The sequence below is a fragment of the Chamaea fasciata genome, unplaced genomic scaffold (genome assembly GCF_029207755.1).
Source record: "Chamaea fasciata isolate MVZ Bird 193981 ecotype frontalis unplaced genomic scaffold, bChaFas1.0.hap1 SCAF_1, whole genome shotgun sequence".
NCBI classification, from domain to species: Eukaryota; Metazoa; Chordata; class Aves; order Passeriformes; family Sylviidae; genus Chamaea; species Chamaea fasciata.
In genome coordinates this window covers 50,225,237-50,253,006 of record NW_027094086.1, presented here as the reverse complement: position 1 = coordinate 50,253,006, position 27,770 = coordinate 50,225,237, and the positions used below count along the sequence as shown (strand labels likewise).

General features: G+C 36.1%; 1 protein-coding gene across 2 annotated transcripts; it reads left to right on the top strand.

The window, feature by feature from the left end:
* Positions 1-798: 798 nt before the first annotated feature.
* Positions 799-26,713, top strand: AKAIN1 (A-kinase anchor inhibitor 1). 2 transcript variants are annotated; one of them, XM_066205480.1, is made up of 2 exons: positions 799-1,009; positions 23,647-26,713. In XM_066205480.1, the coding sequence occupies exons 1-2, from the start codon at positions 952-954 to the stop codon at positions 23,835-23,837; spliced, it is 249 nt and encodes an 82-aa protein (XP_066061577.1). In that variant the 5' UTR covers positions 799-951; the 3' UTR covers positions 23,838-26,713. The 2 variants fall into 2 exon arrangements, with proteins under 2 accessions (XP_066061577.1, XP_066061587.1); XM_066205490.1 differs by lacking the exon at positions 799-1,009 and adding an exon at positions 9,362-9,429.
* The last annotated feature ends 1,057 nt before the right edge of the window (positions 26,714-27,770 follow it).

Here is a 27,770-nt window from a genome sequence, read left to right as displayed (position 1 = left end):
AAACTGGAGTTCTTTTGAAGATCTGGCCTCAGTTTTCTAAAACAGAGATTGCTTTCATGGTACCATTAAGTAAAACTCAAAATTAATAGAGCTGTGTGAAATACAGAATAAAATATCAGATTGTATCAGAAAATCTACCTTAAGGTTAGAGTATACTTTTAGTGGCAGATTATTTTTTATTAAGTATTCTATTAATACAGACATCTATAGTTTTATAGAGGAGATAAAGCATTTATGAAAGAGACTACTGCTTGCAACAGATGACTTTTCTGAATGTAAACATTTACAGATAGGTTCAGAATAGCATAATTCTGCCTGAAAGGTAAAGACAGATCTAAGGAATTTTCATCTTTTCCAGTTAGTCCTTAGATCACACTAGTGTGCCCAGTCAGCCAGAAATGTGAACATTTCATTAAAAATTCTATTACAGCAGTTGGTCTGTCATTTGTCTTCATATAGATCTAAAACAATTATAGTAACATTCTTATTCATTTCAGAGCAGATGGAGGACTTCCATGAATAGATTTGTTAAATATGTGTCATAAGAGTTGAGACACTTATTCTCAGGAAGTATTTTTTAATGTAATGCAAGAAATCTGAAATAATAGCATAGTTTAAAATAGTGATTTATGCAGTATTGGTGTTTTCCAGTGTTTTTCTCTTCACTGCCTTTCTATATTATTTTTATTTACCTGCCCTGCTCATTTAGATATTTATCGAACTCTGAAACTTGGTGAACTTCAGTGTTTCCAATATGAACAACACTGCAACTCTTCAAAATAGAAATAATATTTTTGAATCTGCTTAATACATATTTTTAAATTTACTGGTACTTTTACTATTTAGTAGCTAAGCATTTAATTTTTTTTATAGGTAAACCTGAAAAACAGGTGGACCATATGAAAAAGATGTGCTACATCTGATCTGTTTGGTATAGGGGCATCAAAAAACATGGCCAAAGCAGAACTTCTGGATACCTGTATCTCAGATTCCTTCCGTGATTTTTTTTGTAAGTCTATAGTTTTGAGAGCATGAGTTTGTAAAATGAATGGTACTAACAAGAAATTGAAATTCTTACTGAATTGAAATTCCAAATGTATTTTCTTTTTGATAATACTGAGCCATTTTAAAGAAGACAGTACCTACATGCAACATATTATGCAATCAATAGATTTAAAGTTGAATTTTCATTCAGAAGTAAAATAAATTCATAGATATGATGCGTTTAATATGGATCATCTTGATGAAATCGTTAAAACATGAGAGCTCTTTTTTGCTTTTTCCACCAAAGAATGAAAATTTTTATGTTTAGAAAAATATATTTTCTTATGTAAATCCATTCAGTTAAAAACAGTCACCAAAACCACCTAAACCCTACAGTGCTTCCATTTGCAGTTTTCTGACCTCCTCCACACGGCCTGCCTATACATTTAAGTAATCTGTATATGCCAGCAACATAGAGTATTTTTGTCTTTTAAAAAAATTCTAAAGACCAAGCTTCCCTACATCTAAGTTTTCATTCTTCACTATAAAAAATCATTTTTTTTCCAGGGTAGAGGGTACCACAAGCAGTGCTTACAGGAACAAAGCACTGTAGTGGCATTGCTAATTGCTCAGACAGGAGAATGGAGTACAGTGGAGCTCCAGTAGCTCCACTGGTGGAACTTCCACTAGGGTCAGTGCAAGAACAGCCTGTTTGGAGCAGCTTAAGCTGTTGTGGATCTGCCTCCTGAGACAGCAGCTTTGTGTTTTGACTGCCATAGTGAAACTGCGAATTGTTGCTAAAAGGGGTAATCTCATTTTCTCTTCTCCTTTCTTCTTGTTACCTTTTGCAGGTGTTTCCTTTGTCTTTTTTTGCCTCAGATTTGTGGCTTTTGTGGCTTTAGAGTAAACCAGTGGAGTGATTTTACATAAGAAAGTAATTCAGTGCTTAAGGGAGTTACTTTTAAATTGACCTGCTTTATTGAACCAATTCATTAGGTTTGACCCAAAGTATGTGCCAGGAGCAGGTTGCTGGAGTTAGGAGAAGGAATGGAGCAGGACTTGCCCAACTTTGACACCACATTAAATGCTGGGTGATGAAGCACAGCACATGTTGCAGAGTGTTTGTAGGAAGCAGCCAAGCAACAGAAGGGATCAGATGCCATTTCTTTGCAACATCCACTGCTGGTAGACTTGTGGGATCTTGAAGAGGCTGATCTGTGTGCATCATTTCTGCTTTTTCAGGAGGATGGAATTTGAGGGTTGAAGTTGTGGGGGCTATTTTTCTCTTCCTTTTTTTTGTTGTTTAAAGTAATATGCTCCTGTTTGCCTCTTATCCAACAGTTCCTCGCAGCCTTGAATGGTGGCAAATTGCTCAAGTTAAGGAGAAAGGGCTCTTAATAAAAGACAATAGTTATTTAGTTCACTGAAGGACAGAACTGGAATCCCAAAGTGATGAAAAAAATACATTTTTCAACGTAAGTTAATCTTTGCAAATATTAAAAGTAAACTATTCACTTCATAGTTATTTACATCTATTTTAGATCTGTTTTAGATACCGTGCTGGATAAAGAAAAACAAGCACTCTTTTTAGTTAAGGCAGATAATATATATTCAAAGTATAGGGGTAGATTCTGTGTTTCATTAGGTGATGTCAGCTAGGCTGCTTCTATCATTTAATTTTCTACCTTTAGAGTTTAGAGTTCTATGGCAAACCTAAAATTTTCAAATGAGTGATTTTGATTTATTTTTACCTACAAATATGAATCCATTTAAAGGCCTGGATATAAAAACTGTAGGGTTTCTTACATTTCCACTTGGTATTTGACATTAATTAGTTTTAAATGTAATTCTTGTGTTGTATAGCTGAGGCTACAGAAGACATTCCTTGTTGCCTTCTTTCAGTGTAAATATCTTCCCTGGAAATTAGTTCTGTTTGCTGATATTTCTCATGGTTCTCTATGCTTTAAACAAGAAATTTTTTTCCCATTTGAAGTAATAGCATGTGAACATTACCTTTTTACAAGGTTCCTTATTACAGCTGTTACTGATTTGAAATTTTATTAATTCATCCAAATTTTCCAGTAACTCTTACAGTAAGCCCCTTATGGTCCCTATATTCTTGCTCTTAATGTATAAAATAGAACTTACACCAGGATTTGGAGACATAAAATTTGCAATGCTGGTGTAAGCTATCAGTCTTTAACTTCTCGGGGCTGTACAGGATATCTTGTACTCCTGAAAAGCAGTAAGATCTCTTTGACTGCTTGTATTGGAAAGAGCTGTTTTTTCAAAACATTTGTGTATGTGTATTCTATTTATGTTTCTGGATTTTTTTATCTGAGATCAAATAAGGGCAAAGAATTCAACTGTCCATTTGGAAAGTAGGAAGGAGCAGCTTTACCCTTTTGGATTTCAGAGAAGTTAAAGTTCTGAACATAAGGTCTGGACTTGGTTACTAGACTGAGAGTTATCTACAACTCTACATATAGTAACAATTAAAACTTACAGTTTTTAAAGAGCCTGACAGGTTTGCTTATGCTTGAGCTTTGCAGTTCAGTCTGCACAAAAAACCCCAACCCTGAAATGCATCAGAAATGTTTACTTTAAAATGTCATTGCTGCCCTCATAAACAGTGGTATGTTAGACACAAATATTTTACTTGAAGTGAACAATTACCCATTTTAAGAGTCTTAGTCGGTGTTTTCAATATGAAGTACAGGTTTCATTTTTCAACTTCAATGATTAACTTCTAACCATTCGTGTGACTTTCTTATAGATCTCCCATTGTTTCAAGGACAGATTAAATGGAGTCAGATGGGAGCTCTGATTTGATGGATGTGATAAAGTCTACCAGCATAGGATTGTCCCATTATAGATACTGTCCATGTGGACATGGATTATGCTCTGAGAATCTTGCCAACCTAATTTAAAGTTTTAGAAATCTACTGTTTTAAATCCGTTCTTTTGTATCAAAGTTGATGTTTTCAAACTTAATTTAAAATTCATATATTTATCTTATTTCTCCACATTGCTTAATTTTTAGCCATGGATGATGACGAAAAGCCCCATTCTTTTGACTTAATAGGACAAGTTAGGAAGCTGCATTTTGTATTTACCATTTGTATTTCTTATTGCTGTAATTCAGTATAAGTTCTCCATTCTCAGTTCTTGAACAATCTAAGCTATTTAGTAGCACATTCAAGTTATGATTTTGGTTTTTACATTTTAGAAACCTTTTTTTTTTCTTTGAGCATTAAATTAAGCATGTGGTTTAATATTTAAGTTTACTTTTATCAAAATATATAACTTATTGATTGAGGACTCTAATAGTGTTTTTTTTCCCCAAGTTTGGAAATCTTCATTCATTCTAAAGCTGACTTTTCTTCTCCTTAGCTCATTGGCTATCTGTTCTGCCATGGGTCATAAATGCTTCTCTCCATTTAATTTCTCGAAAACTTGAGAAGAAAGCCTAATTTTATGGCTTGTGTGTCAAGTTACACACACCAATAAGCTGTGGCATGATCAGAGTCTTAAAAGGGTTTTTATAGAGAAGAGAAAGGCACATATAAAAATATTCATTTTTAGTATAATGAATGTTGTGCTGATAGGAACAGAAAAAGGGATGAAGATGAGAATTACACTTAAAGGAAACTTCCAACTTATCCTTATGCATTTTCAGTATGGTGCAGCATGGTATAGCCTGGTCCGTGTCAGGGGACAGTGGTTGTGTGTGAGGTCCTTTAAAACCTCTGCCTATGTTTCAGAGTCTCTGCTAGATCCAAAGTCACTAGCCAAGGACTTGACTGGACTGAATTCCTTGCTGTATAAAAAAATTCCTGTGTGATGGAAAGAGTCTAAATTTTCGACTGTGACTCATTCATCTCTCTTGGTGAAGGGGCTGACAACCAGCAGGGGTGTGGCAGGTGGGAACAGCGATTACTTTGGCTCTACTGCACGGTTGTGTATGTAGTAATATTTTAGGTGTCATTGAATCTTTTATTTAAACCTCCTGAGTTTATGTAGGTCTTTGTTTCTTGTTGATTGGCTTTTGGTTTGGGTTCAGCTTCTCTAATTTTGACTCCTATCTATAACAGAAAGAGACCAATTTACTTTTATGGGACTGTTGGAGGATAATCATTAATGGGTGCAAGGCATTCAGACGTTGTGAGGGTGGCAATATAATAATTTAGAAATATTGCCTAGATGGACATGGGTGTTTTGGGGTATCTTTACAGGCTGTGAGAAGTCCTGGGGTGGATGCCTCTTCGTGATACTTTAAGAACCCCAACAAGCAAAACAGAAAAACACTACAAAACTGTACAGCTATTTCTCCTAGACTCTGTCTAAAATGTATTCATATTTGTAAATCACAGCCCTGGACTACTATGTAGTTTATCACATTAATTAAGAAAAATGAATAGACCAATGAATTAAAATACTATTGGCAACACTTATATTTAATGGTATTCACTTTTTACTATCTTGGGAAATGTTGCATGTTCTTGCTTCTGGTTTTCATGGTGTCGTCTCTTGGGCTGCTGGAAATCTGTGCACCGTTATTCTTCTGAAGCATTCATGGAAAGGTAACTGGCTTTTCATTTAATTATTTTTTTCACAAGAATGGCACTTGTGTCTATTTTTATTTTTATTTTCTACCTTCTCCGTTTATTCTCTCCTGCTTTCTGTTAGAGGTACATTAATCAGAGAGTATTTAATGTTAGATTTCTGAATCTAGGATCCTGACTATTAAGTTCCCTGCTGTACAGATTGCAAATTTGACATTTCAGATACTCATCTAACGTTTAGATATTTCTTGATATCAGTCACAATTTCCTCTAAATAGCTTCCTTGCAGTTTCAGATGTAATATATTGCATCTTGGCTAGTAAAGATTTTAATGTTAAGCTTAACCATAAGATTACAGTGACTGTTATCACTTTTTGAAGACCATTATGATCTTAGCCAATTTAGCAAAAGACATCAAATAGTTCAAGCAGTTTCCTAATCAGATTACTTTTCCCTCCCAAAAAGCTAGATGTGATTATTAATGTGTAAGTGTGGGAGGAAATAAAGAAAAAAAGGCTCAGAGATAATTAGTTCTCAAAGTTGGGGGGGAAAAAATTTACAGAATATAATACCGGCATTTGATGTCAAGTATATGCAATCTTGATTATCTCTTTATATTAATTTTATAGCATGTGTTCATTTGTGCTTAGGTGATTAGTTCTGAATGATTCTTTCAAAAAAGAGTTTAAAATACTACCTGTAAAATGTTAGCTGTACATTCTTGTTAACAAGACATTGAAACCTCTCACATCACCAGGCAGAAAGGGCACCTTCCTGAATATATATTTACTAAGCTTCTGAACCTATGTGACCAAGTAGTTGTTCTCAGCTCCATTAGAAAAAAGGGCTTACTTCAGATCTAAATCTACAGAATTATGAATAGCATGGATGATTTAAAGTGACATCAGTCAACATGATTTTTGTAACTGTCTAAAAATGTTAGCTGTCTGTTTAAAAACTGTTAAAGTTTTTAACAAACTACTTTATAAGTAAGCCAAGACTTCTTCAAATAGGTATTTGAAGATACATACCAAAGAATTTTTGCATCCACTGATGTTATATGGAAATCAGTAATTCCTCACGGAAACATTTAAAATTTAAATTATACACAAGACAGGGACTGTATAATTGCTCATAAAAAAAATATATAGATGTTTTTGTGTTTCTGTGCTTCCTATTTCATACATGTTGATGGAACATCTTTAGATGTATTGTGTTTTAGTGATATAACCTCCCTTTTACCAGTATGCTTCATTCTCAAGGGATTTTATTTTTCTTGTAAGTGGGCATAACTAGTGTTGTTTTTCACTTATCTGAGGTTGAATGAAGGAAAATTAGTAGTGCACTCTTTGTTTTGGCTGTTGTACTGCATTAACTGCACACTCTTTTTGAGGTGACAGTTCACTATAGATCTCCATCCTGTGCAGTTATTTCAGTGAGTTTTTGGGTGCATTTGAACTTGTGAACCAATCCAAAATCCAGAAATTAACTTTATGACAAAAAGAAGCTGAAAAAGCTTTTTGATAATTTTTGTTTCTCTAGCAGAAAACATTACTTGCTGTTGGCTTTTAATTTGAGCAAGAAAACTGAAAACTCTAGAATAAAATGTGACTGATTTGAGTTAGTTATCAGGTTAAATAGAGATAGCAGTTAAAGAAAGGATGTTCACTAACATTATTGTTAATGACCTGTATTCTTTCTGCAAAATGTTGTAGGTTCATTAACCAAGTTGCATATATCCACCTAGAATTTTGCAGGTTACTTACAGACTTTGATATCATTGAATCATATTTATTGTTTTGAAAATATTTTAGCCAACTGCTCCACCATCTCAAAACACAATCCTGTAGAAACATCCATATAATTTCTTTTGAGAATGTATATAGTAGAAATGCGTCCAATAGATTTGGGGTTTTTTTTGAGAAGTGCTTTAATGCCTGGTTTTTATGATGGATGACTCTCCCTTGAACACACAAATCAAGCATTAAGGGCCACACAATGGATATATCATAGAAATACCAGTGTAAGTTTTCTTGCAGTCTTTCCAAATTATGGATCAGTCATGATTTTCTAAAGATTATGCGGTATCGTTCACCTTTCTCTTAAGAATGCTGAATATTGCTGACTGCATTAATTTCTGTATTTTGTATGGGATACTTTTGCTAGAAATTCTTTTAATTGAATTCTTACGTACCCTGTTAGTTCCCATACTTAAGGTCAATGAGGGTAATGATAGGTGAGGAAAGGTTAGAATAGAGATTTTTGAAGTCACATTCTTAAAGGGAACACTATTCCTGAGCAACCAGGGGTATGTTTATGTTTGTTCATTCAGTTGCCATGGAACTGAATCACTGAAATAGAAGAGACAAAAAAGAGAAACAAATAGCAATAAAGAAGCTGAGATTACTAAGGAGAATAAAAGGAATATCCAGAAACTGGGTACTAGAAATGGTAAGTGAAGATAAATCTGGGAGGCATTTCCAAGGAGAAATGATGTTACACACTAAAAACAAAACAAAACAAAACAAAACAAAAAAACCACCAAAAACAAACAAAGCACCCAAATCAACATCAACAACAATAAACCAAACGACAACAAAAAAACCCCACCGAAAAACCTACCACCAGATGATTAGTTTGACTTTGACAGTGATGCCACTCTTGAGTTCTTGCTGAAGTATATAAGCAATATTATTTAAGGAGTTCAGTGCTTTTCTGTACTTGTATTTTAAGAATAAGGCCTCATTTTGAGACTTCACATATCCCAGGTTAGCTGGGGAATTATGTGTTTGTGAAATGCTTGAATATGAAAAGAATGAATAAGCTTGTAATAATATCTTAGGTTATGAAAATGTGATTGGAAAATATATTGCATATTGCAAACATTTACATGTAAACATTTATGCACTTTTTTTTTTTAAAATGTGCTTTCTATAATTTGCACTGATAAATGTTTTTCAAAATCCCTCTTGCAAGTTAGGCTTAAAGAGGAGAGTTAGTTTTTTAAACCTTGTCGCATCTGGCTGTGTGTTTCTCGCTTCTGCTGTAGAAGTTCAGGTTCCACAGGGAATCTGACTATGGGTTGTACAGAGAAAAATAAATTAAATCTAAAACGTAAAAGATGGTAGGAAATTTTAAGCAGTCTTCTGCTGTTGACCCTCATCATCTTTATTTTATTACTATTCATTATTATCTTTACTGTTTTGCCTTGATGTCATCTTTTATATGCTGAAATATTCATGGGGCCTCTTAAAGTGCTGGTGTTGGGTCCAGCTGGGTTAATGGGCCTGTGAAATCAGAGTGTAAATTCCTCGGTATTTGGAAGCTTTTGGAAGTGAAAATACTGTGAAAAAGTACGGTGTCACTGGAGCCTATTACCAGTGCTGTCAGCTTGCAGTGAAAGCAGCGCACCCCAAAATGTCAGGCAGCGGGACTGTCGTCGAGAGGTAATTAGAAGCAATTAGCCAGTCTCCCTGCCGGTCAGATCGCTGTTGCCTTTCTCCTCTTTGCCCTTCCCCCGGCTGCCACTGCAGGGTAAGGAGTTGTGGCAGTGATGGTTCCGTGGTAGAGAGAGACAGTGTGTATGAGTGTATGTGTGTCCGTGCGGGCGCCCCGGCCCCCTCCCCGCCCCGCCGCAGTGTGGAGGGAGGGACCGCGGCCGCCGCCGCCGCCGCCGCCGTGCGGGGCCGGGCGCTGTCCGTGGTGCTGAGCTCGGCGGGACGGGCGCTGTCCGAGGTGCCGATCCCGCAGGGCCGGGTGCTGTCCGAGGTGCTGATCCTGCAGGGCCGGGCGCTGTCCGTGGTGCTGATCCCCGTGGGACCGAGAGCTGTCCGAGGTGCTGAGCCGTGCCGCCCGGGCGGCACCATGGTGTTCGCTCCAGGTAAGGGCAGCTGCATCCCGATCCCAGCCGGGTAGCCTCGCAGGAAGGCCCGGGCCGTGCCGGAGAGCTGCTGCGGGGAGGGGGTGATGGGTGAGGCAAAGCTGCCAGCAGACAGAGGCAGGTCGGTTCAAAGAAGGTGGTTTAGCTTAGGATTTCTTTAGTTGTGCATCCAAAGGTTATGAGAGTCACCCCTGTGGTTCTCATTAGGGACGGGAGCCTCCTACACAAGTGTGCAAAGCGCTGTGCCTGTTAGACTGCACTAAAGGGTCACAAAGGGGGATGTGGCCTTGCAGTGACTGGAGAGTGAGTCTCCCTCTGCACTGGCACCAGTGGCTGCCAATATGACCATCCCTGCAACTCATGGAGTTAATTTATAAATTTCATTTCCTCCTTCCTCCCCCTCAAAACAAAATAAGTGTTTGAATGAAAGAGAAGAGAAAGTTTGTTCAGTCCAATTTTTACTGGAACAAAATTGAAGATTTCAGCAGTTCATGTCTAAAGTGAGATCTCACTGTATAAGGGTGCAGAATCTCTAGTGCTTAGTATACTTTTGCGTTAACCCATAAAAGAAGCAAAACTACAGCAAATTTATATTGTATTTGGTACATTCTGCATGGAAATAGGCAGTTGGATGTTCAAAAAGGGATGTCAGGGATGAGAGGCCCAGTAGCTCCAGGGTGTAAATGTAAGTCATGCATAATATCTTCTGTAGGGACATGACTTGAAAATAACTTCGTTAAAAATGTATAACTTTCAGTAAAATAGTGGGTCAGTAGTAAAGGGAAAGTAAACACTGCAACTTAACAATGAATAACTATTGATACCTTTGCTTTGCAAAGCTAACAGAAGTTTTATCTTCCTTGAAATTCTATATCCAATCTCTGAAACAGTAAGAATCCAAAAGCTTTACACTTTCATATAAAAAAAACTTGGTGTTGACTTTGCTAACCCAATTGAGCCTAACTTTTTGAAAAAAAATATTTCTTTTCAACAATCTTGTTAATTTTTTCTATTTAACTGCCTCGATGGTTTCTAATTTCATACGTTTATGTTTACATTGGTTCTGAAATTGGGGCCAAGTTATTTATCTTAATAGAATGATCCTCTGCTTTTTGTTATTCACCTTTCAGCATTAGTGGCTCTTTCCTGAGCTCCTTGTGTCTGTCAGACTGTCACCATTAACTGTGCAAGTTTTTGAAATGCTCTGTGGGACTGGAATACTGCAGGAAGAGATTACTGCTAAAATAATGAAAACATGCACTTTTTTTTTTTTTCCAAAGGCTGACAAAGAACAAATCCCAAAGCTCATTAATAACTGCATGAATTGTTCTTTTCACAACTCTAATCCATAGACAGAAAAAAAATCCTCTGTCCAAAACTGTTTTATGTAGTCATTCTTCAGTTTACATTTACTCAAAGAAAAATCCATGGTCTCCTTGCAAATGTTGCCATAAAATACACACAGCAATTAAATGGGAATATGCAAAGGAGATGATAAAACAATCTATTGTGTTCAGACAGAGAAAGCCTGAGTAGATTCCATTTTTTTTATTGCTTTTCTTCCCTGCAGATCAGCTCTGCCCTGGCATTATCTCTTCTTCAGATTAAAAAAAAAAAAAAAAAATAAATAATAAGAGGTTTATGCATCTTTAGCATCTTCATAATACTTAAGGCCATATGATGTAAAAATGCTAAGAGTTTACTAAGAAACTGAGTTTCATTTCTTTTGATCTTATCTCACTGTGATGAATGATCTCATTTTCTGTTCCTTTTATTTGTTGGGGTGTGAGGGGAGAGGAACTAAAAGATTTATCTAACTATAAATGGTTAGGGTCAGGATGATAAACTTCCAGTATGGGATTGGGGAAAAAAAACCAAACCAAACCAAAAACAAAAACAAAAAAACCCACCAAAAACAAACAAACAAACAAAACCACAACCCAAACAAAAAAAAATGACAATCAAGAGGAAATTCTCTTCTAGAAACAAAAGTTATGGAAGTCATTTACCTGACAACAAAAATAAGATTTTGCAGGTGAATAAGATGATGGTCTTTTTTTTAAGGTCTTGGATATGTTATTTCAAAACTCTGAATTAGTGGGATATATTTATAAACTGTTAAGTAGAAGCAGCTTATCAAGTTTAAATAACTTAAAAAAGACAAAGCCTACTGACTATTTACTGAGTACATACTTTCTTGTTAATCTTTGACTCCCTAAAGCTTATGTCTCCTATGTTGAAAAATTAATTCAACAAAGCGGCACAAAACCAAACAACCTCCAAAGAAGCCTGGATTTTACTGAGGTAGGTAGGTAGGTAGGTAGGTAGGTAGATGGATAGATAGATAGATAGATAGATAGATAGATAGATAGATAGATAGATAGATAAAAATTATTATGAAGTGGCCAGTATTTAATGCCAAAATTGGACCTCCTGGCTCACTTTAGACAGTATACTGCTATTTGTAGGTATGCAAAAAGGTATTCTTTATTTCCATAATTTATTCATATTCTTCCATCCCACTTAAAATTAACATTGAGACTGCTCCAGAAAAGGAACTAAGAGTACGTTTTTACCTTACTTGGTTTAATTTCACTGGGGCTTCATTGCACTGTCTTGTGCTGAATGATTGATGATATGCTGATGTGTAGGAAATGCAGTCCAAACGCTGTGAGATGTCTGGGCATTCATTTTTCCTGGGTAATTCACACATGTTGTGCTGCCCTTAGAGTGGGGGGTTGATACATGAAATTCACACACACTAGGCATTACAAGCTTCTTTACTTTTCCTGAACTGAAATGCTTTAGGCAATTTGAGAAGTAGATAAAAATGTGTTATATCATAAAATTTAAAGGATTCAATCAAAAAGCAGAGAGAAGTCATAATTTTGAATTGGCAGATCTTCTTACAAAGTTTTTTCTTAAATTTTATTTAGAAAGGAGTATGTTCTAGAATTTTAAAAAATATCAATGCCAGATTAGCCTATAACGTATTGGTAACTATAAATAATTCCACAGATCAAATAAATGCCATTGTGATGTAGGAATGAAGAGGTATTAAAATATTTATTTGTTTTAACACATTAGTAAAAATTAGATTATGCATCAAGCTTTCTGCTGATAGCAGATCATTAGTTTACAAAGCTGCGATCACTTCCAATATCAGCATGTACCGGATTTAACAGTAACTTTAAATGTTACTAATCAAATTACTTTTTTGCAGACTTTCACTTACTTTTTCAAAAAATTACCTTGGGCACATTCCTTGCTTATTTTCAATCCCAAATCTTTTCCTAGTGCAAAGATTTTTTTAAAAAATGCTCTTTACTCATGATTTGTCTGAACAAACACAATGCAAAGCTGTTTTTAATGCTTCAAGAACTTTTTCTGATGTTATTTTGCACAAATCACTCAAACACTTATGTTTTAGGCCTTTGCCCTTACATGTTTGTACTGATATAGCACAGCCATGGCCTGCATTTTTAAAATTAGTTTGGGAATAAAGTTAGAAACCTATTAAGAATGTCTGAGCTACCTAAGGGGTTTTATAAGCGAACCTCCCAAGACTATAATTTTAGTGATCATTTTAATATATTTTGAGAATTTTACATTACTCTTACTCCGTAAAACCATAAATAAAATTACTAAATAATAGAGTTTTATCATTGCAGGCCATAATTGTTTCATCCAGTACAAAGCTGTGGTGGTTTTATGGGGTTTTTTTGGTTGGTTTGGTGGGGGGTTTTTTGGCATAGTTTATTTTAGAAAGGAATCCATTTTGAACTGAATACCTCAAGAAAGATTGGAATATTTACGCTGACAGGTTGTTTCAGGTCAAACACTCCCTTTCTTAAGCTTGTGTCTACTTTGAATTGTGTGATTTCATCTTTCAGGTGAATCTTGTTATTTGTCAGTGTAATTTGAAAGATTCCTTTTATCTGACAGTTTTTCTATAACTAGAAACTCACATGCTTTACTCAACACCCTGTATTCTAAAAGGAGGAGGAAGAGATAGAATTAATTTTTGTATCAATATTTTTGCGCTAAAAAAATGCGTGAACACAAGGTTTAAAGATAGACATTAGAGAAGTCAGAATATTCACAGCTCAGCGCCTTTTTCATGCAACAGCAACACCAGTAGGTTTTCAATGAGCTTTTCATCAGCACAGCTGTTCTTAACATTTTTAAGCTGGGAGCAACACAGCAGACGTGTATAATGACACTGAAGATCAGAAACGCATCCTGTACCAAACATTTTAGGAATCTCATTACGCTGCAATTGAAGGCATAGCAGCTGCATACTGAAACAGATGTGCTTCCTGGTCTGAATAGTCCTGCTCTTCTTCAGTGAAAAAGCTGGGATAGCAACCACCTGTTGTGTTGCAGAATGTGAAGGCATGACATTTCTTGACATAATTTTTCTTCTTTTGATTATAGTGTTACAGCTGCTATTGCAGATTCCTGACCACAATGCCCAGATCAAGACAGTAACGAAGACCCTGTTCATAACTGCAAAAATTACTATCAGTAACCAGTAACTTTACTTCTTTGAAGGTACCTTGTTGCGGGATATCTCCAATGTTTGTGCTGACTGTGGTACTCTGGCACTCAGTGGTGAAGTGTCTTTCATCCATGAGAACAAGGCAGGACACAGTCCTTGTCCTTATTAACTACTGTGCTACATTCTGCTAATGCTCCAAGTTCTGCAGTCTCCCCCAAAAAGCCCTAATAAAAAATGTAAAAGTATATACATGTAGGATTCTTATTTGATAGCTTAATGTTAATTAAGGCCCTGTGCAGGACATAATTTGAAAGTGAAAAACGTAACTATTTGCCAACCTCATGCAATCTGATATAATGGAGGTTTTGTCCACTATTTGTTATGGCTGGTAGTGAGTATGGAGGCCAGTTGCTGCCCAAAAGTGTCTGAATACATTTACAGCTCTCAACAGTATTCAAAGTGTTTGCCACCTGGTGGGAAGAAATCATATAGGAGGAAATTCCTTATTCTCTGTTGCTGAGGAAAAATGTTTCTTGTGCTGACCTTTTCCCAGTGACACATTGATCTTTCCCCTGCTGTGAAACTCCAACAGCAGACCTCATTAGTGAGGTGAAAGAAATTTAGTTCATAGATATTCAGAAGTGTGATGAAATTAGCAAGTTAAGAAAATAATCAACTATCCTACGTGCAATCTTTCTTTTAAGTATGAATCAATATAGTATTTAAAAATGGCACAGAATTTATTTTTTCAAATTATATTTAACAGAGCTGAAGGCTTGAATAAGTGAGGCTGGCACCTTTCACTTTGCTGTCACTGGATTGAATCCTATTCAGGTTAGGTGTGAGAATAATTCTGTTATCACAGTGGCTGTGTATGGCCTATATAGAAGGAGTAGTTCGTAGCTGAGGGATAGTGGCAATAAGTGATACAGTCCTTATTAACATCCTCACTGGAACTGTTTATTGACCAGGAAAGTCAAATCCTGGTCAGGAAAGAAATGGTAGAAATTCCTGGTAGAAAAGGAATGACTTACACTGACCTCTAGAGTTTGTCCCTCCAGGTCATCATTCTTGCAAGGTGAATTGTTCTCTTGTACTCTTATAGACATAAATAGTGTAATTCCAATCTTTTAAATTTTATTGTGCTAATGGGAATAAATGCCCATACTGTAAAATAGAGTGAAAGGTAGATTTATTTCTATGCCTCCAATCTTGTCTATTAAAGATATTGTAAAGGACATATACATTGTATTATGTTACAAATACTAGGTTAAGCAAAAATTACTTGTAAGCAATGTATTTGAATTTATTTATAGGTTTCGTGAAATTTTTGGACTAGTTGGTCATCTGTATTGTGTTTTTCACATAATAACTTGAAAGATTCTATAGAACTTTAGTGGATGTCAATCGGAGCAGTCTTTACTGTTGTTAGCAGAAATGAAAACCTGACCTGAATAGTCCTAAAATGCTTCAGGTTCCTTTAGAGTGCCTCAGCTGGGAAGTCAGGGCAGGTGAGCTCTGTGTTGCTGTTGTCTGCAATTGCAAATTCTGTAATTGTTTTTCCAGAAGGTGCTTTCTTCCTTCTCCAAGAGAGTTTGAATTTTTTTTTTTTTTTTTGTCTGAAGAAGTGAATTGAGCCATATTCCACTCAGGTATTTCTCAAATGGTGAGGCAGACATAACCTCTTGTGAATTACTTGTGTTTACTTCACTTTACAGTTAGTGAATCCACTCATGATTTACCACTACAGAGGGGCTGCATATCCATTAACACCTCCATTAGGTACTTGCAGATTGACATTACATTTTGTCTTGAAGTAAGTTCTTAATAGAGCAGAAAATATTTCTCTGGGAAGACAGAGAATCAATTCCAAGAGTGGAAAACACCATGTGATGGCATCCTGTTGTAGAGAGATTCTGTCAAGATTACCGCTATGAAATAAAAAAAAAAAAAAAAAAAAAAAACAAAAACCAAAAAAGGGTTTGCTCTTTCAAGCTGCCTTTTAGATTTATATAATCTTTGATTTACTTTCTATCATGACTTTGTGTATGTATGTGTACATGCCCAAGGAAATGGCTTGAAGCTGTGTCGGGGGAGGTTTAGGTTGGATGCTAGAAAAAGGTTTTTCACCCAGGGGATGGCTGGGCACTGGAACAGGCTCCCCAGGGAAGGGGGTCACAGCACCAAGTCTGACAGAATTCCAAAGTATTTGGGCAGCACTCTCAGGCACATGGTGTGACTGCTGGGAGTTGTCCTGAACAGGGCGGGAGTTGGATCCGATAATCCTGATGGGTCTCCTCCAACTCAGCATACTCTTTAATTCTGAGATTCTACATGTGTGTGTGTAAATATATGTATATATAGTCTCAGCCTCAGATGCTAATAGCTGTATTTACAGCCTTCATACTCCACTCACATTCTAGAATGAACAGGGAAATTTTTCTGTACTGCTGTGCATGTGCAAATTTAGGGCTTTTGGGGGAGGGGGGTATTTTTTCTTGGGGGTTTGGGGTTAATTTTAGCATTACAGACAATGTAATGCTAAAAAGCCCTAAAAATACTCTGCTTACCTGACAATTGGCCAGACAATTTTTGACTCTGAATAATCTGGTATAAATTGAAATTTATCTAAAATGAAGCAGGATGTTTTCACCAGCTAAAGCAGGATGTTTGCTGGCTCTTTACAGGTTCTGTAACCTCTTCCTTATTTTCTACACTTAGAAAAGAAAAACAGGTTCAGATTTTGCAAATTCTAATTAACCTGTGCATAGTTCTTTAAGACCGAAACCCACAGAGAAGTTCTGGATGCCCTATGGCAGCAGGTTTAGAGTTATATGTTCTTTAAGCTCCCTTCCAACCCAAACCAATCTATGATTCTTTGATATGGGTCACCTGTATCTGTGCCACTTGACCTCTCCTGCCTTGGAAGAATTACAGCTTTTGATGTAGAGAGCTTTCTTATTTTAGTATTTGAAATGTATTCTCTAAAAGAAGTAGGAAAATTGTGCAGATGAAGAGAATATAAATTTTTCATTAACTTTGAAGCAGCTGGTCCCAGATGCTCTTTAGGGAATATCTTATTTTTAATACACTGAACTGCAGCCTAAGACTCAAAAACCCTTTTAAATTAACCTTAGTTTACAATATTGAATCCAGAAGTATTTATTTTGGGACCAAAATCTGAGTATCACATCTATGGGTTTGGGTGTGGCAGAATTGCCAGTGACTAATATTTTGAACTACATTCAGTCTTCAAAGCTGAAAGACACAGTCATTAATGAATGATGTTATTACAATATGTAAAAATACCTAGAAAATATATAGATTGAAGTGTATAATCTGGTTTTAGTTAATATTATTGAACTATGGCAAGAAATCTTACTAAAACGTTGAAAAAATGCTTAAGGATAGGTTTTAGCAATCTCTTTATCTAAAAAAAAAAAATCATTTTCACTGGCATATTTCAAATGGTATGTAATAACTTGCTGGAGTCTTTAAAAAGATAGCTTTATATAGCAAAAAACCCAATGCAAATTCCAGATATTCTTATCTCTTATGAAATAGTAAAAAAAAAATCAGTGGGAAAAAATTACAAAACCTGAGTTGAGATATAGCTAATATCTGGATAAAAAGGTACAATGAAGTATTGCTCTGGAGATATTAGTATGTCCTTCGAGGCAGCTTATCTGCATTTCTGCTCTTCTCTTCTGCCATTATATTCCTCCTCCACTTGTATTCAGAGCAGAGTTATTTCAGCTTCATTTTTAAAATTTATGTTGAAGAGCAAAGTAGTCTGTGCTGGCCCCCTTTGTGATAAAGTTCCTCTTCCATGCTGGGTGAACAGCAGGAATTCGGGATGAGGTTAGGGCAGAAAATAAACCTGAAGTGAACCTTAACTTATCTAGTGAAAGTCAATGTTGCAATCCCCTGGACACAGCAGGTCGGGGAACTGGAAAAACACAGGATCCTACATTAAAGTACTTTGGGCATTTCTAATATGCTCAGCATCTCTCTTCTTCCTCAAGGAATCAGGATGAGTGAGTATTGCCACCTGATGTTTGACAGCTATTAGTCAGGATCTCACCAGGCTCTATTTTAGAGCATGAGAAATGGTACTGGACAGAATTAACTCCAGTGCAGTTAAGAATGCTTTTTTTTTTTTTTTTTTTTTTTTAAAGATTAAATTTTCGACTTCAATGTAGGATCTTTTCATGAGGTCTCTGAGCTGGCATCATTACTGTCATTGAGACAAATTGGGTCTCTAATTCTGTAAAATAGTTTAATGACTCTCATGCAAAGTTGGTTTGTGCATGTGTTGGAAAGTCTTCAGCCCTGGCTGATTGCCAAGTTCATTCATTCTGGATGTAATTAACATGACTCATCAACATTTCCTGGCTATGGATCTCTTTTTCAAATTAGCCTTCTTGTGCTGAAATGCCAGCACCAACTTCTAAAGCAAATCAAAGAAGGAGATTTTTTAACCACTTCAATTCACAGGTTACAAAATATTTGCCAGAGGAGGCTCACCTGGAACATCCATGTTGGGGCCAACAAGATGGAGAGATACATCGCTGCCTAATGCCAAAGGGAAGCTGAAGAACTGTACTTGGTTTCTTGTAGAATATCAATATTGATGCAAAGAATGTTGCTGTTAATTATTACAATATACACACATACATGATGTCATTGCAAATCTGCCAGGTTCTATAAGGTTTTTCAATATCTATAGTTTAAATACAATTTAGGTAATGACATGCAGCTTTTTTCTGTATACACAGCTCCCATGCGTCCACGCTGGACCTCCTGATGAAGTCTAATCATCACGGTCTTGTCTACTTATGCTTTCATTCCATTTAAAATTTTCATGAGTACTGTCAGCTGGATTATAAAAATTTTAGCTATAATTTGCAATAAAATTGAAATAGATTTTACAGCGATCAGGATTTTTATTACATTAATAATAATAGTAATAATAATTTTTATTTAAAAACTAATTCTAATGCTGCAGTGCTGCAGGAAAGAGTAATCAGTAATTATTGCAATCCAAAGCAATATATAGCTAAAACCAATGGTAAATTTTTAGTTAAAGACTATACCTGCATAATCTTATGTAAATTTGAAGAAAAATATATTTACTTCTTGGCTCTTGCAGCTTCAGAATTTTTGCATAAATTTAAATTGTAGTTAATGGGAATGCATTATGGGTAATTCTGAGTTTTAAATTGATCAGAAGTTTGTTTAGGGGAGTGTGATTTTTATTCTTAGTTTTAGATACGGTTAAGTTCAAAGTGGTTTCTACAACATACAAGCTTTGAGGAAAGGTGAATTAAGAGGTCTTTAACTCCCCCACTGTTTATGGACAGCATTAGTGGATCTGGGATAGACTTGCTTCTTCACAAGGTCATGCTTGTCATAGTTTGCCTTCATGATAGTATTCCAAATAATCCTATGAAAATTACAGTAGAGAACTTAGCTGTTGATTCAAACAAATTACCCATTATTGAGGGTTACTTATTAGGAGTTTTATAAGGCATAATAAATTTACTTCTAGCGAGCTGAAAGGAAATAGCCCCAGGGGATATCAAGAGAATGTGCAGGAGCCTACTTTGATTGCAGGCTGGAAAGGAAGTGACTCAGGATACTTTGAAAAAAGTGAAGTGTATAAATGAGAAAAGGCTCATGTGCAACCAGAGTGAAGTTCTTAAACATTTGATCTGCTAAATGCTTTTTCTCTGTAGTTATTTTTTTTTCCAAGTATACCTTTTTAGAATATTCCATAGTCTAGAAACATCTTGGAGGATGTAAAGTCTTACACACAAGGAGTTCTTGGACTTTATTATTAGTTCTATTAATTGAAAGGAATACTTGGCATTTACTTCAACTGTTTTTTTTTCCAAACTTCTACCATATTTTCCTTCATGGGGGACATCCTTAAGCAAGCTAATTTCAAGGCACTGATACCACTAGTTTTAGTTGGAAGTGGAATATGTGACTGATTCCTGCAGCCAGTCCAAGATTTTTATGTTTTTTGGATCTCTCTAACTGTACTTTGGACTGTAGAACCAGACAAGAGTTTAAAAGTTACTTTTTATCTGCTGAGTTAGTTGGCAGAAAATTTGCAGAGAGTAGTATATGGTAATAAAAACATGCTAAAGAGACTTCATCATGTGTTGATGATAAAATTGCTGTCTCGTATTTAACATCAATTAACCCAGATATGTAAGTTCTCTGTTTACAGAATTGGTGTGCTGGGTATGAGGGGTGAGCATCTAAGGATAGAGAAGAAGTAAAGATTTTCTGACATCAAGAGAAAAATGTGGTCTTTAGATAATGACAATAGGCAGCCTATGTTTCTGATGTTGTTCAAGTTTTTCCCAGAAATTGCTTCAAATTACCTATTTGTCATGGAATTTTAACTTAGTTATACTTCAAACCTTAAAAAATGGAAGATAAAAAATTAATTTTATTTCATCATCCTGGTAACTCTCATTATGATTAGCTAAAGACCTAGCCAGAGGAGCCATGTCTTTTTTTCACTTGATTGAAAATGTGCGGTTCTAAAGGTGCCAAATTTATTCTATAGGCACTCAGATTTTTGGCCTGGATGTCCACAGCAGTCTGTATTTCAGCAAGGTGGTCATAGATATGTTCCAGCTCAGCCCTTTTGGGATTCTTATATGAGTCATCTCTGCTTTCCTTAGTCAATCTCTTTCTTCTTGCTCCAAGTAGGTCCAGTGTATCAATAAATAAATGAGCTTCTCAGAAAGCAACTAGATAACTGTTTTCCCTGAAATGAATATTTGGAAGAGGATGTAGTGGGGATTCTTTTGGGGAGATTGCTGTTTACTCATTCAGGAAATGGAAAAGCTGTGATTCATTGCAGTCTAACCATCTAAAATCACAGGAATGCAGTAGGTTTGTGGTTGGAAGGGACCTCAGGAGGTCATCTTGTCCAACTCCTACTCAAGCAGGATCATGCTAAGGGGATATGATCATTGCCCAGAATCATGTCCTGTTGGGCCAGCTGTAATAGATACCATATACCCAGGGGAGCTGGATGTCTGTGTTTGACTGCTTGAAGTCTTTGGAAGTCCAGCTCCTACAACTAATGGTCCCAACACAGGCTCAGACCTGGGTTAAACACAGTGTCAGATATCACCCTCTAAAATAACCATCATTTTAACTTGCTTTCTAGTTTAGATGGTCCACACAAGCTGCCAATGGTGTCATCATTCACATCACCCCAGGCCAACAGCTTTGATTCTCTCTGTGTCTGAAGCCAATTATCTCTTATTATCTGGGTTACTATCATCCTAACCATTTTACACAGATATAAATTAGGTTTATTCAAGCTCCTTCATTTCCTTTTTGTGCATACCTAAACCCCCAGAGGCTGGACAGAGGTAGTCCAGAGGTTTTGGGTTCCTGTTCTCAGTTATCTCTGGAAATAAAAGAATGAGCTAGAGTTGAGCAGATGTAATCTACATCTCACTCATCTGTGTAGGGCTTTCAGACAGGTTTTGCAACTAAATAAACAACTGAAAATCCCAGGAAGAAATGCACTAGAAAACTCCTTTTTATTTTTTTTTTTTAAACTGAATGTTGCTATGGATGACCTTTCTAAAGTAAAAATATTTAAACATCAGATGTGGTAGATTAGTTGCCAAGGACCAAATAGATAATGAAGCATCCCTAAGGAGAGCAAACTGAGTAATTTTCAACAGCAATGTGCTTAATGACAGTATGTTTTCAATTATAAATTCTGGGGGTTTGTGGCTTTGAGGATTGCCAGATTTTTCACATTTCATATAACCTCATTGTCCATTCCAACATACTCATTTGTATTTAGAATTTCATGTTTATCCCTACTTTTGTTAATACTTTATCTTCTGAACATCAGATGTGTTGACTGATCTTTTTTCAGCCAAGCAAGAAGACTAATTAGTTGTGTGATAAAATGTGAGTTCATATTTGAGTAGTAAAGAATTATCTGTACTTTATCTGTTAAGTAACATTTTGCTCCATCCAAAACCACATTGTTTCAAGTGCTGAGGAGTGGAAAAAACTGAATCAGGGAAGATGACTGTGCCAAGAATTCAAGTGATTTTTTCAGTTAGCTTTTCCAGTTTAAAGCTTGTTTTCTACTTTTTCACAGATTTTAACCTCTTACTTGTCTTTACAGTGGTGAGGACCCCAGATCTGTACACCAGAGTTTCACAGGAGCTGAGCGCAGGGATAAAATCACCTCCCTTGCCTCCTGGCCACTGTCTTTTTGAAAAGACCAGCATACATTTCTGGGCTACAAGCAATCTCATTTCCAACTTTTTGTCTGTCTACCAGTATCCCCAAGTACTTCTCCACAAATCTGCTGGCAATAAATTTACCACCTAGTCTGCATTGACATCAGGCATTACTTTGACCCAGGTGCAAGACCTTGCCTCTTCTCTCAAGCATATAATATATTCCCTAAGCAAACAAGTGATTCTTCTTTTCTTTCTATCTTAAGTTTCCTTGAAAAGAAATCTTAAAGAACATTGGGAATTTATCACAATTTCAGACACATACCTCTCATAAAAGAACCTGACCTTTAATTCACTCTGTTTGATTTCTCTCAGGATACAATTCTTAATATATGTCATTAAAACAGACAGTAAACTACAAATCCTATTTAATGAAATACTTATTTAATGAAATTGACTGAGCATAACAGTCAATTAAGAAAGAACTGAGATGAGTATCTTTAAAAATTTTAAAATCAAATATAGTGATGTCAATAGCACCTAGTCTAAACATTTCAATTAGCAACTGATTTCCTAGATGCCAATAAGTCTATGTCAGAATTTTTTATTTTTAATCAGTATCAGCTTTGACTATTATGGAGCATTCTTTATTGTCCAAACTGTTATTTATGTTAAGAGTCAAAATACTTTTAAAGATAAACCTCTTAACATAAACTGCTCTTCTTCATTACCAGATATCAATAGTCACACTGCATTACTTCTTTTTTCTCCAGATTTTAACACTTTAGCCAAACAAGGAATTTTCACATAAAAATACGTATTTGTATTTATATTCAGGTTGCCACAGAAAATGTTCTCAGTTTTACCCACAGCAATCTGCATGTTTCTTAATGTTTTGCACATATTTTTGAAAATCTATCTAAGGGTTAATAAACTGCACTAAACAAAATGCTGTACTTTGAAGTCAATTGGAATTTGATGGATGAGGGCTTTCAATCTGAGGTAAAAGTAGAAAGAAATGTTAATGAAGCAGAGTTTTTTTCTATATGGTGGTGAGGGAGTACATGTCGGGTTTGCAAAATAAAGTCCAATTCCCTATCCAGAAGCACAGCTCAAGTCAAAATATATGTGATTCACAGCTGGATGAGAAAACCTTCCTTTCCTATCTTACTGCAAAATGCATCTGTGCTTGTTTCAGTTATGAAGTCACAGCTGTCCCCAGAGCTGGGTAGTGGGTAATTGAGCTGTGTGACTCAAAGACTCCCCCCTTCATTCAGTCCTGTGGTGCTGAGCATGCAGAGGCACTTTTCCACCCTAATTTATCTTCTTCAGTATTGTCAAGTTTCCTATGTAATAAACTCTCCCTAGTCACTCTGTGATTTTGTTCCCCCCACCTCCTCTTTTTCCATCCTTCACATTTTCATGGACCAGCCCCAAGTTCTTAGTTCCCTTTCTTTTTTTGTTTGGCTCTGGCAGGTGAGAAGCCAGGGACAGAGCAAGATGAAGTTAAACTGCAGATTGCCAGCCAGCAGATTGTGCAGACTGCCATCCTCCGAGCAGTGCAACAAGTTTCCCAGGAGAGCCAGCAAAAGGAGAAGCGAACAAACACCAGTACAAGCCTCCAACTAGAAAGAGGAAAACTAATCAAGAAGCATGAAAAGAAGTAAAGGAGCAGACTGGGGTTTTTCAACTCCAGTCTGCAAGTGTTTTCAGCCTTCTCTTTAGTATCAGCTGTATTGCTAGTGCAATGCTACTGCTGTAAAGCAAACCAAAGTATTATCACACCTAGACATAGGGTAAAACTGCAATAGTCCTCATCTGAGAAATATTAAGTGCATTAGATGAATGACTCATATTTATGCAGTGCCTCTTAACAGAAAAAATAACCATAGATGTAAAATTAGTTTCAAGCACAAGCTCTTATGATATGAGCTATTCCCAAAAGCTTGTTGCCAGTGCACTTTCATGCTGAGTTCTGCATGCAAAATTTACGTCAGTTCAGCTGGACAGACTCTTCTCTGCGTTACTGAGTTCACTGAAGCTGTCTTCGCTGAAGAAATAGTTCATTGTTGGGTGTAGCAGAATGCTTTCAGGCTCCCTCAAAGCACGGGTTTGTACTTGGCTTTTATTAGACGTGAGCTATGTGAAATGGCAGTATAAAGTGGATTTGGTAAGTTCTGTGAACCAGTTTATTTTTTCATCTTGGGGAAAAAAAGAAGCAATCCAATAAGACTGCAGTGACTGTGATCTATGACTGATAATATACCTGTGATCTTTTTAAAAAAGAAGTTAAATACTGAAGTTTTAGTCTACTTATTGAAATACTTCTCTACTTCTGCATAAAAATCACTTGTGCCTCAACTATTCCTTTTAATTTCCTTGACATTGAAAGAAAAGCAACTGATGTGTTGCTAAGGAGTTGGGCAGCATTTGCTCCAGTTTTGCAACTTTGCTGGGTCTTGATTAACAGAACGTCAAGACTGAAGTGTCTTTAAAAAAGGGGGTTGAATATATTAATATCTTTAAGGGCGAAGATATACAGTATTTGAATTCTGTCATGGTATGTATTTCTCACCTCCTGGGTGTAAAGTGACTTTAGATATTAAATAGCATGGCGTGAAGCTGGTAATAGAGAGCTTATCCTCTCAACTGCTCTGTAGAGCTGAAGAAATCCATGATGTTTCTGAAAATACAAACTAAATAAATGTACCCTTTTATGCTCCCTTTGTATAATGATGATTGCACTATTATACATCTGAAATGAGTAACAGTATATTTAATTCTAGAAATGGGTTGTAGCTCTGCTTCAAATGAATTCCTGTTGTAATACACCTGGAAATATAAAGAAGAAGAAGATGCCCTGAAAAACTTTCTTAGTGGCTTTGCTACTCAGCTAGATGATCCTCAAAGAGACTGTGGGTTAAATAATTGGCTATTACTTACTGTGTCCTGTTGCTTATGTTAAACAATTTTGGGATTCCTTCTCCTGGATAGAGGCTTAGTCATGAATAACCACATACTATATTAAGTCTTTGTAATCTGCTTGGTTTCATTTTTTCTTTTTTAATTTAACAGCACTGACTCGTACAAGATAGTGATTTAGCTCAATCTTCTTTCACTTAAAAATGCAGAGAATTCAATATGATTGAAAGTGTTCCAAATCATCCAGCAATGAAAACTGACCTGGATTTCAAGTACACTGGTGGTTCACTTCTGTAGACACTGGGTGAATTTTTACAGTCAAGCAAACCTTGAAAGGTGAAAGTAATTGGGTCTTGAGGCATGTATGTGTTTTTGTAATAGTAATTTTTTTACCATTAGCTTTTTCACCAGTTCACCTTTGTTTGGGAGGTAACTCTTCTCTAAGCACTCTTTGCATTTTTGCTCTCTGAGAGCCTAAGAAAACTAATCATGAATAAAGGCTCTGTTCTGAAGATGATGATCAGACAAGTCTGGTGACTGAGAGAGAGCAAACCTGTTGGAGAGACTCTGTGGTGCAAAACGGTGTTTGTCACAGACTCACAATGTTGCAGGAAGGAGAGATATAGAACATTTCCACATCTTTGAAATTATTTTAGTTTTTCAATGCTTTTCATCTCCAGACATTTGAAATATGTTTGAGTTTGAGGTTTTTTGTTTTGGTTGAGTGGGTTTTTTGCTGTTGAGTTTTCTTGTTTGTTTTGGTTTTTGTTACTGATAGTTATGTTAATAACCTCCATGTAGTTTTGAAACTGTTTCTTTCTATGCCTTTTTTTTTTTTTAATTAATCATTTTGGCAAAAGAAGAATTTAAAAAAACAGTGAATCTGGGCTTTTGCCACTGCTTCATATGAGCCTATTCCTCTCCTCCTCCCACCATGTGCTTCTACACTATCCCTTTACTGTCCCTTTGCTACTGTCCTAGTCCTATTAAGCACACTATTTCTTACTTAACTGTTTCATAGTCATGTCTATCACTGGCAGAATACCAATGCCATCAGAAGTCTAATACCTTGGATAATCAAAAGTGGTTGGAAGCCTTGACTTGTTATGTGCTTACTAGACAATCTCATGAAGTAAAATGTGCTCATGAGGTTTGTAGTAATGGATACATTATCTAGCACAAAGCCCCCTATATCTTAGAAATACAAGGCAATCAAAAGGCATCTATAAGTATTTAAAACAAACTCGCCACTTATTAGCAGTTATAGTGGTAAGTAAAATATTGTACAAATATGTGAAATTATATTTATCACAACTCCAGAAGAACAGAAGAATCATGTGTGTGTGGCTATCCTGCACTACGCTTGCTATGTTGTCATTCAGGTTGATTATAACAGTTTTATTACCACATTGCACTCTTCTTTGTAAGGTTAATAAAGTAACAATGCCTAAATGGAGTTTCACGTGGCCACAGCAGGATGTTGTAACAGATTACTAAGTGCTACTGTACATCAAGTTTTTGGTCCTGTGTGATTACACTGAAAATCCCTGCTCTAAAATAAATAAAACCAACAACTGTGACTTGGAAACAGCCATATTAATTTTATCATTTCAGAAAAATAAAAGCTTTCTGTGATAATATTATGAGTTGGAAATTCTTGGATGTTTATTCAATAGCAAAGAATCACTTAGAAATCAATCGAATCAAGTCATGTATGATTTTTTTTTCTAGTGACATTTTGTGTTTCAGATTATAGAATGTCTACAATGGTAAGTGTATGAAATTGCTATATAACTATTCTCAATATGATTACCATGAATTATGCTGCAGTTGTTCTTTAAATGTGTGCCTATGTCAAATACACAGTTAATATGTCATTACTGAAGGTTTTTCTAGAAAAAAAGTTTAGATTTTAATTATTGGAAAAAGTAAAAGGAAGTAAAATTAATTCTTGAAAGTGTATGGGATTCACCCATTCCCTTGGTTACCCACTCAAGTCTGAGAAGATATTTAATGAAAACCTGACTCTTGACATAACCTAGTCTTTAGCAATGGATTCCTGAAACACAGGGATTAAGATGTCAGAATAGTTTGTGGGAGTGGAGGGGAGAACCTGAGCTACTGGTAAATGTGTTCTTCGCTGCTTCAGTAAGGAGTGAGCAGCAGTACTGATGGAGCCTGGTTTCTGGGCTTTCTCTTTATTAGGTTTTGGCACCTCGTGATAATGTCTGGCAGCATCTTTTTCCCTGTTTGGGGTAAAAGGTTTTTAATTTGTGATGTATCCTGACATTCAAAAGAAGTATAAGAAAGGTCTCTATTCTTTGCTTCCAGAACTTCATTCACAACGCCAGGTGGATATGCATGAACTTTGTTTTTAAAGATCATCTTCCCTGGATTTAGCCAACATGCCCAGTGATTTCTTTAATCCTTAAGACTGAATGGGTGAGCACATATACGATCTGTGTGCTCAGGGAACACCAAGCAATATATACATATTTTAAATTCGTTTGCTTCAAAGCTGTTCTTGTCTGCCAGGCAGATTTTGTTTGTTTAATTAACATAAGCAGCTTTTCTTTTCTCATCATTTTTCCTCCAGTGACTTGCTGCTTGGATTTTGTTATACGAGCTTGCTAGTTTTAACACTAAAACAATAGTTCACATTATGGTTTGGGTTTGAT